Below are 14,917 nucleotides of genomic sequence, written 5' to 3' on the forward strand. Positions count from 1 at the left end.
AAAGGAGAAATATCGCGGTTGTTTAATCAGTGGAAAAATAGCCCACATGCTTGTCTAAGAGTCATAACTGTGGTCCTAAGATAGTCTGTCAGGAACGAGATCGCAGTCGTACGAGATGTCTTGTACGGACAAATAGAACTTCCTGTGTGCAGCAACTGAACATGGCATTTAATGAAGACTCTTCCTGACCCATATCTTCCCAAACTATGTGCATGGATTTGAAGAGGTATTGGCAGTCGCATGCATATACGCAAAACCACTGATTTCTGCGAAGAACCGGAAATTTCGTTTACAGTGGTTTCAGGAACACCGTGACTGGACACTGGAAGACTGGAAAAAAGTCAAGTGGTTCGACCAGTCACGATGCACCATGCTCTGTACTACCGACGGTAGACAGAGCCCATGAACCAATGAACCCAGCTTGCCTTGTAAATAAACATAACCGAAGGTTCTTGAGGTGGTGTCCTAGTGTGGAGCATGTTCTGTTGATACGGAATGGGTCCTCTGATATTGCTGAAAAGTCAGGTGTCCTTCAAGGAATATTTTTGCCGATCAAGTCCATCCTGCAATGTTGACTTTCTATCCAGAGGTGGCAGTTGTTTCATGGACGACAATGCTACTATCCATTGCACAAGAATTGTTCAGCAGTGGTTCAGCGAGCATAACAACGACCTCCATCATCTTTCCTGGTGGGCAGGAAAGATTGTGGAGACCAGGATCTAAACCTATTGAGAATGTATGGGACACGTTAGGAAAAAACAGATCCAGGTGCAAAGTCCTCTTCCTTCAAATCTGAGCCAGTTTAAGGATTGGTGAACACTGGTATGTTGTAGACGTCGATGCAACCAACAGCTTGTGGAATCTATGAAAAACCGCATATGTGCTGTAATTCGAACTAAGGGAGGTCCAACACGATATTACTGTAAATAATATTGAGTGGCGGTATGTGTATTTACCACTAAAAAGATCGAATAACTTAGAATAGGCTTAAAATGCTTTAAAATAAAAGTTTTTCTAGTTGTTATTTAGAATCAACTTTACCATAAAGCTGTCTGTGTTACTAGAGCTATAAATTTTATTAACGCTAAATGGATAAGTACAAAATCAAAATAAAATAAAGATTCTTAATTCCTAAAGAAAAGCTAAATATTCTTTAGGGAAAATTACTGCTTTGAACAGCCATAATTTAGTACCGGCAATTTTATAATAGAACTATTAAAGACATTGGAATTTGTAGTGTTAAATTAAGGTTTATTTGATCTTGTAATGCAATATAAATCCTGCAAGGTTTATGTCTAATTATTAAATGATTTTAATAACTTTGTATTTTATTATATGGTTGTTAAAATTTTATTATAGCTTGATGGACAATAAAAATATGAATCTTCGTGAATGAGGCGGACAAGATTATCAAAATATATTTAATTAGTAGCTATCTTGAGATATTAATGCATTAATATTGAAAGAAAATAATTTACACGGTTCCACTTGTGTTACAAATATATTTTATTTACAATAACGATAAAACATGCTGCACTACATTGAAAGACCTTGAATCAGACATTATTTTATAATTTCCACCGAGTGACATTGAAAGAATAACAATTAGAAACCATGACCTTATTCACGATGTCCAGTCAAGCCCTCAAACGAGTGAAGGAAGAACTAATAAACGTAAACAATCATATCTCTGTCACTGTAGTTTTTAAACTTTTATTAAAATTCCTGTTCCGACTGCTGAGATAAATAGTTGACGGAGACTTGATAGTTAATGGTTTCTTACAAAAGAGAATAGTACGAAATTTGTGACGAAACTTCTGACTAAAGATGCTGTACAGTAGAGGATTACATGCTGAAGAGAAGTAAGCCATGATATTGACAAAGATTAAAAACGACCATGTTTCCCGGAAGGGCGTCTCACTGAAGGTGTTGTAGAATAAAAGAACCTGATGAGGAGAGAAGCTAATGAAATAAATGGTAACTCCAGCAATCAGCATTTTGACAACCCCACGGCGTGCTTTCATAGTATTCGCATATTTTTCTTTTCCGACCGCTGGCTCCATTGACCGAAAGGCATCGGCACTGAACAAACGCTTTCCTATACACACATACAGCGACACCTGAAGAACGAGGGGAAGCAGATAAAAGAGCAGCGATTCGGAGTACTTGAAGATCAGATTGTATACAGGACTAGAGAATTGAACTATGCATGGGGTGAAGTCTTTTTCTACAGACAGCAAGGTATGGAATGCCAGGTTAGGAGATGCACAGAGCATGGCAGCAGGCCATATACAGGTGATAACCAAGAGGATTCTAGCTCTACAACACATGATATGAGCTTTAATTGGATGGATGATGGCGATATATCTGTAAGAAACAACACTATAGTTAGTTTAAAGTAATGTCCATGAGACTAAATTGATTAAATATTAAAAATTAAATAGATATGAAAAAGTGTTATCTTTTATGACCTAAGAAAACTTCTTTTTCTCTCAGTTGCTTGACCTAATGGACAACATATTTACTCTCCGTAGGCTGTGGTTCGAATTCTATCGTTGTCATGGATGTTTGTGAAAAATTAATTTCCTTAGTGGGTTTCAAACCACTACTTCTATCTGTCGCTTAACGCAGGGTTGAAGTAGCTTGGAAAAATTCCATGTTTGGTCTATAGACTACTAATCCCTATCCCTATCCACTACTAATACTAGTGTACTGTATGCTTTTAGATTATCCTGGGTAAAATTTTCATAAAAATGACAAAAAATAGGGTCGTTTACTGCATATTTGATAATTGACTTCTAAGGAATAAGTCCTGTGCAGCTTGGTGGAAGTGACGCTTGCGTCCTCTGCGTTTTGTCGCTTGAAGTTAGACTTAAGTTCAAGTCTAGTCGCCGACTGGAGGAAATTTTTCTAAGCCTTTCTTGACCGATTTCCTAGTTAGTCGATCTCTGGCACGGGCAAGAGGGTTTTTTATCCCGTAAACTCAAGAAAACCGACCGTAGTACTCACATTATTTCAGACAGTTAGGGTTAGGTACCAAGAGATGGCAGCACTTGTTTGCTAGCCTCTTCATCGGTGGCTGCTATAATTAGTGATAGACATGGGCCAGCTATCTCCGATTGGCTACCGGTGGAGTCTGAACTGCCCACTCAGTCTCCAAAAGCTAGATAGAGTATAAAGGCCTCGTCTACTCCCTATAAGGGAATAAAAGGCGTTAGTTGATTTATTTTCCCCAAGGATTATATTACTGTGCGACCACAGATGCGACCCCCCCCCCTCGACACTTCTGCGCATGTCAGAAGAAGGCGAATCTATTCCAATAATAGAGTAATCAATGTGTTTCGTGGAATGAGTGTTTATTTTTATACGTCGGAAAGTTAGCTTTTTTTTTTAATGAAAGTCCTAGTTCTTAAAGTTGTAACTATTTTGCTTGTACAACAATTGGAAAATGTTACGTAAAAAGCACGTGATTTCGCGTGTTGGTAATGAATTCGCACATCGCCTTATTCCTTTCACCCCTTCAACATGAATTGACTCTTCTTGGCAAAGTGCCAGTAACAGGTTTCGCATCTGTGGTTGGACAGTAACTTTAGTTATAATTGATTTTACAGATATCGTTCTACAGTTTCGTGGTCTTTGAACAATTAGCTTCTATAAAGACATTAATGACATTTTTTGCGTGTTCCTTATGCCATCCCAAAGAAAAAGAGAACCATTTGTAAAACGCTCCAGAATAAAAAGAACGACGTATAGCATAGTTAAGGAATTGAGTGTTTTTATTTATTTTTATTATTTTTAACACTACTATTTCCGGAAACAGGGGTATAGAAAGTGGATGTACGATCTTAAGAACAACAGTTCAAATCACTTGTTTTATGTAAAATGTTTTTTTTTTTTAATCGATTTATTTGTTTATTTATTTTTGTGCGTTTTATCTATGGTATTGTTTTTAATAGGTTATAATTGAAATTCTCTAACTGACGAAAACTAAATTCGGACAGTACAATATGAAATTCGATCAAAATCTATTTTAAGAAGTGTAAATGTGTGCAATGCGAACGGATATGACACACTCTCACGAGGCATTCTGTCGTAAACAAGGCGAAATTAAACAGCGAACAAGAGCCCGAGAACGGATTTACGGATGAGCGATTCAAGCGATGAACTAAAGCATTTCTTAGAGTTAAAGGTACAACTACGCGGTGTTCTAAATCTTGACGTTTTCTGCAAGCGTCTGTTTAAAAAATAAATAAAATTACCCAGATAGTTCACAGTTTATTTTTTAAGGTATTAATTTAAGAAAATGTAACTTAAAACGCTCCGTTCCCCTCCGGTGGGCCCCCCCCAAGAATCAAATAAGGAATTTCTCTGCGCATAAGCGATGAAAAGGCAATCAACAGCAACTGGAGATATTCTTTATTAAAAAAAAAAAACTTCCTAATCCTTAATATATAATTATTTGGGTAATTATGTTAAAAAATAACGTTAAAATATATTAATATGTTAAAATATATTAATCCGCCATTATTTGTGTTGAAATTAACGCCCACAGTTCATAGAACCGGGGCTGGCAATGTGCCAAAACAGTCAGTTCATGAAGGGGAGAAAGAAATAAAGAATGCACGAATTGGTCACCAACATACGAAATCACGTGCTTTATACGTAAATTTTCCAACTGTTGTACAAGTAAAATAGTTATCACTTTAAGAACTAGGATTTTCATAAAAGAAAAACTAATTTTCCGACGTGCAATAATAAACACTCATCCCATGAAACGCATTGATTACCCTAATATTGGAATGGATTCTCCTTTTTCTGACATGCGCAGACGTGTCGAAGATCTGGCATCTGTAGGCGTACAGTACGTCCCTTTAATTTGCAGTGAATCTTGAATTTATAAATATTGGAAATAATATTGCACGAGGAAAAGTTAGTTACTCGAAAAATAAATATTTTTGATAGTAATATTATATTGTAACTATTAACTAGTAAATACTGTTCCGATAAGTGCTCATGACTGTTAATATTTATTCTAAAGTGTTAGTAATAAAAATTAATAAATTAATTTTTTCCCGTATAATTCAAGCTTTGTTATATGCAAACACTAGAGGGCGTCATGTGCGACAACTTATGTTTACATTTTTAAAGCTTGGATTGAATTAAAAGAAAATGAGAATTCTTTTCAAAACGTAAGAGTCTTGACAAGAGAATAAATAGGTTATTGTTAGGCAAGTGTGTAATATAAGCGGAGGTTATTCAGAGTTTCTTGTGAAAAATAATTGAATGATGAAATATAACTGTTTTATTATTCTCATGCAAACACTTCATCCCACGTCTAATTGTAAATGCATAACTACAACAGCCCTGATGGAAGGCTCTGTCGCTGCGCAATACAAAAGTATATTCTAAAATAGTACCAAAATAATTCTTAAAATCCTCTCGTAGTCGCAGTGGCCGCGCCCTCTAGTAGCGTTCTAGAAAACATGTTAGTATACGCTTATGAAATATTTCAGACTATTCAAAAACAGTGGAGAAATTAGAGTAATGAAATCTACGAAAAATATTTAGACAATTTTTTTTTATTTATAAATTCTGCATGTCCTTAAGAAAGGACATGCAGAATTTAAGAATTTTCGTAGTCTCTATTTCCTTAAAAATTAACGACATATTTTTAGAAATCGTACGTGTGTAAAGAATTTTTGGAACCACTGCCGTTACCGCCGTCTTGCATCCCTAAATCCACCAGTGATCGACAAATGTAGAAATAGAGGAATTCCACTTTCGTTTTCTTACAGCAGACTGAAGCTGTAGCGAACTTAACCGAAACTTTCGTCATGCGGGTGTGACGTCACTAACGATAAGGAAAAAATCTTGTTGTAGGTTATCTGACTGGTGTAGTGGAGCGAGGGAAGAAATGAGGAGCATCGAATACTCGAAGGGAAGTAAATCCTTCGTAACGAGATGAAAAAAATAGTATGAGAGAGAGAGAGAGAGAGAGAGAGAGAGAGGGAACGGAATTGTCGTGTTACTATTTTGTTTGTTGAGTTTGTGGTAAGGCTGAGCGATATATTTTGGATAAAAATCTAATCATCTGACCCGAAGCTCAAGTCTAAATATAGAGGGAGTGGACATGTTTATACAGACACTTCATGTAGTGGCCGTCTGTCAGTTGGCGAAAGTAAGCAATAATCTTTCGGGAAGAGTTTAAAAAAAAATCCAGACCACGTGATTCACTGAATTCTGCATTTACTTCATTAAACAACTCTTCAATCTCCCGATCAGAGTAGAAAGAAGTAATGAATGGGTATACCGAGAATAAATATGACTTGTAATGTCCATTCTCCGTGCTTTGCACTTGTTATTCTCAATGTAAGGTGGTGGAGAAAATTAAGATATTTAAAATTTTAACTTTCTGTAGTTGTAAAGACATTCTTCATTTTACCGGAATCAGTATACTCTTTTTCCTTAAAAAATTATGATTTTAGTATAATAATCATGGAAGAACAATCGCCTTCTTAGCTCAGTTAGAAAGATCTAGGACGCGAAGCCATTTTGTGAGGACTTTTCATCTGAAGGTGAGTTAGCTAGTCTCATACAGAGGTAGCGAAGAGTTTTTACCGAGGAAACACGCGTTTTTTATCCCACAAAAGAGGCAAAGTCAGCAGAACAGACGCAATATACCAACACAGGACACTACGGGAAAATGGATCTACTAGCTCATTCTGTCCCGGATCTGGTTTTGGTAGCTGCATGATGTGGTGTGGTGTGGTGTAGGTTTATGCATGAGGGTTAAACAAAACAGAAAAACAATCGCCTTTTCAGCTGTATAGTTCACATAATCTGATAAATGTAAATGGGATTTTCCTCCTCCAGTTTTATTTTCCGAAATAGACTCAAATTCGCACTCGCTAAGGTCAAATCAAACCTTGCAATACACAGCACATGTTATTCTGGAGAGTAAACCGATTTAAAACAAATCATTCTTTGTTCGTTTCTGTCATGGAAGTATTTAGCAAGACCCATCTTAATTTATCTTTAAAACAATTGTTAATTACAATATTTTCAAAACGTAAAATATGGAATTTTGTAAAATGCCTAATAGTTAACGTAAGGAAATCTTACGTGATCATCGGGACCTTCAAAAAAAAAAAGTATTTAAAAACAGAGATGGTGGTCATGAATAACAATAATAATCAACTCCTATTAATTTCAAATGGACTTGATTAGTTGAAAGCAATGCCTATTAAAACAAGAATAACAAGACCCTTTAAAACATTATAATAGAAGAAGCAGTGCCTGCATGAGGAATACGCCATTTCCAATTATCTAAAGCTGTCAGAAGCCATTTTTCAGTTTAGTGGCGACCTGTTTAGCCAAAAGAAGGAAACTGGTATTATTCTTTATTTTCGAACTACATAATTTCTGCCTACTATGACCCTCTAGTGAATTTTCCCCTAGTGATTCTTGACAGTGTAAAAGAAAGATTAATTTGCATTAATTAATTAATTAATTTGCAAAAGATTAATTTTTCTCCTCTATCTGTCAAAAGTAACTCAAATGTTACTCTTGGCAGATAGAGGAGCTAGTTCTATGTATTGTAGATGCTCACAAGGTGCACAGCCCATTTCAACAAGTATCCTTGTGTGGAAAAGAGGTTAAAGTCAATGTCTGAGTGTGCCACACTCTAAGGTATATTCACATGATTAGAACAACGATTCTGGATCAAGGTTTTGGTTGCACGAGGTAAAACTGCGAGTAACTGTTATTGTAGCCTTCGGGAAGGCTTTGGTGACATTGCCCTACCGTATCGGACTGTCGCAAGGATGGGTCGATGCATTTCGTGCACAGCGAGATCACCGCATGATAATCGCCACGCAGAACGACCCGTCATTTCAGATGAACATGTTGAGCTTGTCCGGGGACTCCTCGCGGTTGATTGGCGATGGACTGTACACCAGCTGGTCCATCGACGATTTCTGAAACACCACTGGCGTCCGGCTTTAAGGAGAAACCGACTATTTATTTTCAAGGTTCACCACCACCGTTTTGTTGCATGACAATGCACGATGTTATGTGCCGCAATTGCTGATAGAGAGGTAGCAATGGGAAGTATTGAAACATCCTTCGTATTCATACGAGTCCTTGCGACTTCGACTTGTTCTCCAAAATGAAAGAACCCCTCAGAGGTGTGTGGTTTCATGATGTGTAAGAGGTTCTTCCAGCAGTAGGTCGCAAGAACTCCATTTAAGATCACATAAAAATCCCATCAATAACACAAAACCATAATGAAGAATGATATTAAAAGATGGTAACTTAATATTTACAAGAAATTATCTGATAGTCTTCGTAAGTCTATTTTTGTTCAGATACTGTCGCATCAAATAAATATTAATATGTTCTATTTATCGCGTGCAGTTGATGGGTAAGGATTTCTTCCTCATGCTAGAACATACTATTACAATAGTAGAACAACCCTAGTTTTACAATGCCAGTGTAACCTTAGCTCTACAATGCGTATAATAGTTTTTGTCCTTTAACTTTTGGGAAGGTAAGTATAAGCTGTAACCGCTGATCTTTTCTCATTAATTATTTCTAATTACATAAATTATATTTACGCTGTGGCGTATCCCATACTTTTGGCAGTTAGCGTATATAAAGCAGTAAAAGTAATTGCTTTTATGATAAAATATCTAATATGAGTTTCAAATTTTGTGGCGTAAATATTAACTGAAAGTCTTTACGAGAACATTTGGAGGCACTTGTAGCTTCCTTCTGGCTTAAATAACAAAATTAATGAAGAGGAAGATCTTCTAGAGGTATTAGGCTAATGTCTGAGAAAATTACAGCAGAGTGAATCTATGATTTAATCAAATGATGTATTAACACGAAACTAACTTCTTTGGAGTTGTTTAAGAAGAATGAACGTTCAATATGGAGACCACCCAATGCGTACTTGAGCCATCTAAAATGCTATATTCGTCCTTGATGACAGTGCTTATCTTTAAATGAGGATGAAACTGGTCGGAGATAGGAAGCATTTGGTTTTAAGCGTATTGCGAATTGCGCATAATTTTGGGCTTCCCATCCACAAACTTTGTTATGCTATGTTATATTAGATCGCTACTCGTAAGTGATGAGCAGTAGATTTTTTTTTTTTTTGTTCATGTGCGCATGACGTCACAATAGCATAAATAGAATGATCTGGTGAGTACCAATACATAAACCAGAATTTTTTTATTAAACTCAGTCGATTTTAAATAAATCGTTTAATTTATAAATACTTGCATGACTACTTCTAGAAAACAAGCTTCATACTTAATGGCGTACTCTTAAATAATTGTCCTGAAGGCTAATTTCAAATATACGTAATTAAATCATAAGGTACAGCTGAGTATTAATATTAATATTAAACATCTATAAAAATTTTTGAAAATTGATTACGGTAGAATTTTCAAAGAAGATGGTGGACCAAAAAGACAAGATTTTTTTTAGGCTATGAAAATTATTTTAATTTTTAACACTGACTAAAAATGCTGAAGCGGCTGTACCATAAAAGTCATTAATATTTTTATTAATTAGGTTATTAAAAATTATATTTTATTTTATTTAGTTTCTGGTGAAAAGCTCGGCAGAAATTTTATATTAATTTAAAATTTTATATTAATTTAAAATTTTAAGCCCCTAATAAAAGAATAAAGCAGTTCCTGTATCGTAATAACACAACTTTAAAAATTGTTAGAATTTAAAGCGCCTCTACTATAAAAATCATATGAATAAAAATAAAAGGTGTACCAAAATATTTATATATATAAAAGAAAGTGATTCCAAGAGATCTGAAGATAAATGCCCCTGAAAATAGTGTTTAACTCGTAGAAGATGATCCTTAACTATGTTTACTATAAGTACACAGTGAAACTTCTATGAGTAATGGAAGTTGAAGCATCAACAACAACACGTAATGAGAGCTATCTAATGAGCATCGTAATTACCCTAGCCCATGTATGAAATTAAGATGACAAATTCTGTTCGCTATAATGCGCCTTAAATATTACTTAAGCTTGATGATTTCTGACCTATAGGTCACTAATGGATATCTGTGTACTGGAGATTAGAGTTCCACCAAAATGTGCTAGTACTTGTTGAAGCAGGAAATATACAAACATCAATGACGTCAAACATCAATTACGTCAGTTGTTACCATTGAGCCATCTACTGGACAGCACGGGAAATTATAAACGACTCACTACATTTATAAAGTTTCATGAAAACCACTTTTCAAAAGCCAAATATTTGCAAGACTTCAACAAGTCTTTTAATTTTAGAATACTTCATTATACCATTGTTTAGAATACTTGGAATATCCTTGGAATAGAATATTTACAATGGAATTTAGAATAAAATTATATTAGAATATATAGAATATTGTTTAATAGAATAATGTGTAGAAGATTTGATTGTGTAAACAAATAAAATTTAAGTGCATGCAGTGAAATATCCTCTCTCTCTCTCTCTCTCTCTCTCTCTCTCTCTCTCTCTAAGACTTTAGATATAAATTTAGTACTCTTTTTAAAGCGTATTTCTATATAATAGGAGTCATGCTAAGTCAATAAATTATAACAGAGCACACTACACATACGGGCTACTGATTAAAGACTTTTATTTTATATAGGCCTACGACTAACCAATGCCGATCCTCTTCAATTCCCTGTTCGGTTAGATATCGATTGGGAACGGCCTTATTAACGGCTTCTGTGAATTGCTAGGCACAGGGAGTTCTATTTGTCCGTACAAGCCTTGGACTACAGTTACGTTTCTTAGACAAGCAATGCGGGTTATTTTTCCACTGATTAAACATCCGGGATATCTCACCTTTTGAGAAACCAATCAGCTGTGCTGTTTTCAAAATCGCGGTTCCAATCAGACTGACACAGAGAATAAGCCCTTTATCGAACTGTAAAAGTTCCTTTGTTTTTTCCATTTTCATCGACACTGTTGGCGATTACCGACCAGCAGCGTTTTGGTGACGCACATGACTAAGTATTTTGCGTAAGTTACGTTTACAATACATCTGCATAAAGGTTTCTAATTCAATAGCCTGTATGTCTATAAAGACTGCCAGAGGATGCCCAATATCGATGGAATACAAACCTTCAAGCTTTCATTACAGCGGAAATACTTATTTGTAACAAAAGCAAACTATCCACTAATTTTAGTGTGCAAAATGTTTATCGACTTGCTCACTAACATTTCATGGAGGGTGTCCGTCGCAACACTTGATCCAGACGACATCGATAAGTTTCACGAAACAGCAAAGATAAACAGAGACGTTAAGCCAAACTAGGGTCTATTTTACCAAACTTCTTTGTGTAGGCTGCGTAAGTTGTTTAAGTCGATTTGCCAACTCAAAGGCGTTCCGTCATTATTTGGTTTAAATAAATATCACACGTAAATAAACGAACTTAAAAGTTATTATCCCACATTTTATCATTTATTTTTGAAGAAATCATTTTAGCTCTTTTCTTGGCTAATTAGCCTAATACAAAAAATGTAATGAAATAATAAGCCTTATCCTTGTGAATGTTTTGTGTCTTTTTGTGATTTTTCACGAAGGCATTTATTGAAGTTCCTTGAAGCATTTTCCGCATGAGTGAATGTCGAAAACAATCATATTCTTCTTAATTCTACAAATATCGAGGTTAAGACTCTTGTAAATATTTGTTTCGCAAGTCAACTATTTCGGAAATACCCCTGAATTGGATTTCACATAAGCCTTTATACCTATAATTGTCATTTATTCAATAATAATCATTTATTTTCGCCGATAAAGATCTGTAATAGGATGACAGAAACTGAATTCAAAGAAATAATGTTGGATGCGTTGGAATTCAACTGTTAGTCATAGTTCTGTCAGTCGTATAGAAGGAGAATAAGACAATCCAATCCTAGACTCAAGTAAGAATTAGATTGGACAAAAGAGAGAAATTAATAACTATAATGAGATCAGACGAACAAAGAGGAGAAGAGAAGCTTATCGCACAAAAAAGGGATTGGAAATATAAGGCGAGCTGTGATAACCTTTGGGGATTAACAGCCATCTTCTCTTTCCTCGGCGAGCGCTGATTGGAAGCAGGACAATTCTCCGAATCGTCGCTTTAAGAGTTAAGAACATAATATGCCTTTTATTTCCATTAAATGCTATTTTATTAAGTTAGAGACAAGGAATTCTGGAAAAATGCAACGCTTTTAGAGTCCATCCATAGGAGAAAGAAAATCAGTGACATTCAGAAACATACTTATTGGAAATCGTCTAGGTCAAGGTTTCCCAAACTGTGTTCCGCGAGAAGTTTTCCTGGAATTTGTCATTTTAGTTTTCTAAGCATTTTTCATGAATAAATGTTTTATAGTGGAAATATTCTGAGGAGAATAATATTCGTGAATATGTCGAAAAGCTCATACCCAGAACGCCTAATTACACCTGTGTAGCAAATGTTAGTGACCAAGCCGTGTATTTTTAAACGTGGAAGTATTCATGAATTATCGTTAATTTTTACACATCGAAACCTTTCAACATTTGGGAAAGGGAATACCGCTATTTATGACCGGTCGTAAAAATTGCCCGCAAGCCGATTACAACAATGGGCGGCGTATCCTCTGTTCTCAAAAGTGAAAGAAATAACATCTGTGTTGCAAATGTTAGTGACCAATCAGCAAGGAAGTATAAAGAAAATTTTTCCACTAAAATTGAAGATCAAGGTAGTCTGTATCCTGTTCTCAAATCTAGTAATGCTGAATGCTTTCTTCGCAAGTTCGTATTGTAGGGTGAAAGTTTCTAAACCGTAGTGCCGTGATTTTTTAAAAGTAATAGTCCTGCAGATTTAAATTTTAATATTAATAAGAGGCAAGGGACTTTGTTTAATTTTGATGTTAAGAAATCTCTTATTGAAGGTGTTTGTGAAGCAACAGATAGTGAGTCATCCACCCTACAAAGCGATCTCCAGGATGTACACAAGGAGGGGAAAACTACCAGCACACAGGAGAAAAAGTCTGCATTCACTCGTGAGTACTTATAATCATATAAATCTTTGGTGATTAGAATGGGATATGTCAATGAAAATCAGCACAAATTAATTTAACGATGTTTATGTTTAATTAATTATTAATTAGTTATTAATGGTCAATTATTAATTAATAATAATAAATCAGCTAAATTAACAATTAATTATTAATTAATACGTTACAAAATAACGAAGGTGTTCCGTGAAAATTTCAGGATTTGTGAAGTGTTCCATCATAGGAAAAGTTTGGGAAATGCTGGTCTAGGGGTTGGTTGGAAGCAACCTAGCAAAACAACGAAGTGCATGTATTGTCTCTAATGTATTGTCTCTTAACGGCGTGGGTGTGGGTGCAGGTTTCTTCTTTTTCTTCAAATACAATAGTAATTACACCAGGAGGTAATTTTTTTCCCTACATGCTCCATTGCATGCAATGCATATATAACTTGTACTAGTGTATTTAATTTGGTTAACATTTATATTAGATATATTTTTGTATTGTATATATTTACAAGTATAAAACCTGCCACTATGAGTAGTTTATGTTTTGTATAATTTCGAGTAATGCTTTTGAATATGGCACCGTTCACTTGTCTCCTGAAGTGATGATTCATCAGAAGCATCTGGATGAGGTTCACTAACTGAGATTCAAAGAGGAAGTGATCGATGCCTGTTGAACGTGTGGATAACTACGGATGGCGATTCAGAATATGAAATCTCGGTAGGTATTGTCTTATTTTCAATCCACAAGCATTTAACTGTGTTAAATGATTGTTGATTTTTATTATAATTTATGCGACTTTTCAAGAGGGAGCAACATACGTTACGAACAATGGAGTTTCTTTATATATTGTTTCCAGTGCTCGTTGGAGCCATTTTTGCTAGATGGTTTATTAATGTAAGCTTTTATCAGCGACATACGAGATGTGCTTGTTGAAGTCGAAATCGTTATCCATGATAACTGGTATTTTATCTTGCTGATCACCTGTAGAATGTCTTCGCTTAGAAAGACCATGATCGGTTGTTTTGATCGTTTGCGTGAAATGTGAAGCACTTTAGACTTTTTGCTGTTGAATAACCATCCTCTCGTTCGCTCATTCTGCAATTTTCAGTTCTTTGTTGGCCGTTTGCTTCCATTTGTAGACTGTCGCGTTCTTGAATCACGATCATCGTATGCAAGAGCTTTAACTTTTGTTGCCATAGTGTAAGAAAGTTTCTGTAAGGCTGAATAAGTATTTTAGACATTTTAATTCAGTAATTATTATAGCTGGACACCACATGCAATATCGTTTTTTTTTTTTTTTCTGAACGATGTTTGACGCGAATTTTTTGAACTTCCGTAATAGTGTATTGAGCTTGAATGAAGAACTTCATACTGATTGCTGCTTAACAGCTCTATTGAATAGATCAAGTGCGCTATTCGGTCCATGATAATTTTTTCTATTACCTTCAAGCAAACTTTATGAGACTAATCAACCTGTATTGACTAACTTCATCATTCGCTTCTGTTTTTGGATTTCATTGTTGGCATAATTTTTAATCGTTTCCATATTAAACGAAAACGTTCATTTGAAACTTTCTTAAGAGCACGTCAAATATTGGATCCATTGATTTTATTATTTATTCTACTTCATTCGGCTTTAATTTATCGTTGTTATGTTTCTAAATCTGTTGCCATTCTTTGTGCTGTGCTCGCGAGCGTTTTCCTCTGGACAGTTCATAAAAGCTTTGTTATTTTCATAAACTATCAGTCAACTTATCTTTATTTGAAAGGCTCTTAAAAATTAATTACTTCTCTACTTGACGAAATTCAAACACCCTGATCTTTTACTAACTCAGAATCACACAGCATGACTTCGAGGATG

The 14,917-nt window shown here is 35.2% G+C and overlaps 1 protein-coding gene across 1 annotated transcript in view; it reads right to left on the minus strand.

Annotated features, from left to right (window-relative positions):
* Positions 1-1,682: 1,682 nt before the first annotated feature.
* Positions 1,683-14,917, minus strand: part of LOC150092937 (neuropeptide receptor 15-like) — a 106,906-nt gene continuing 93,671 nt past the window's right edge. The window contains exon 2 of the mRNA XM_090414110.1: positions 1,683-2,367. Within this exon, the coding sequence (XP_090270236.1) occupies positions 1,683-2,367 (685 nt within the window). The remainder of the gene's footprint in view (positions 2,368-14,917) is intronic.

The sequence above is a fragment of the Typopeltis vanoorti genome, chromosome 24 (assembly GCF_054136105.1).
Source record: "Typopeltis vanoorti isolate ZY-2024b chromosome 24, IOZ_Tvanoo_1.0, whole genome shotgun sequence".
NCBI lineage: Eukaryota > Metazoa > Arthropoda > Arachnida > Uropygi > Thelyphonidae > Typopeltis > Typopeltis vanoorti.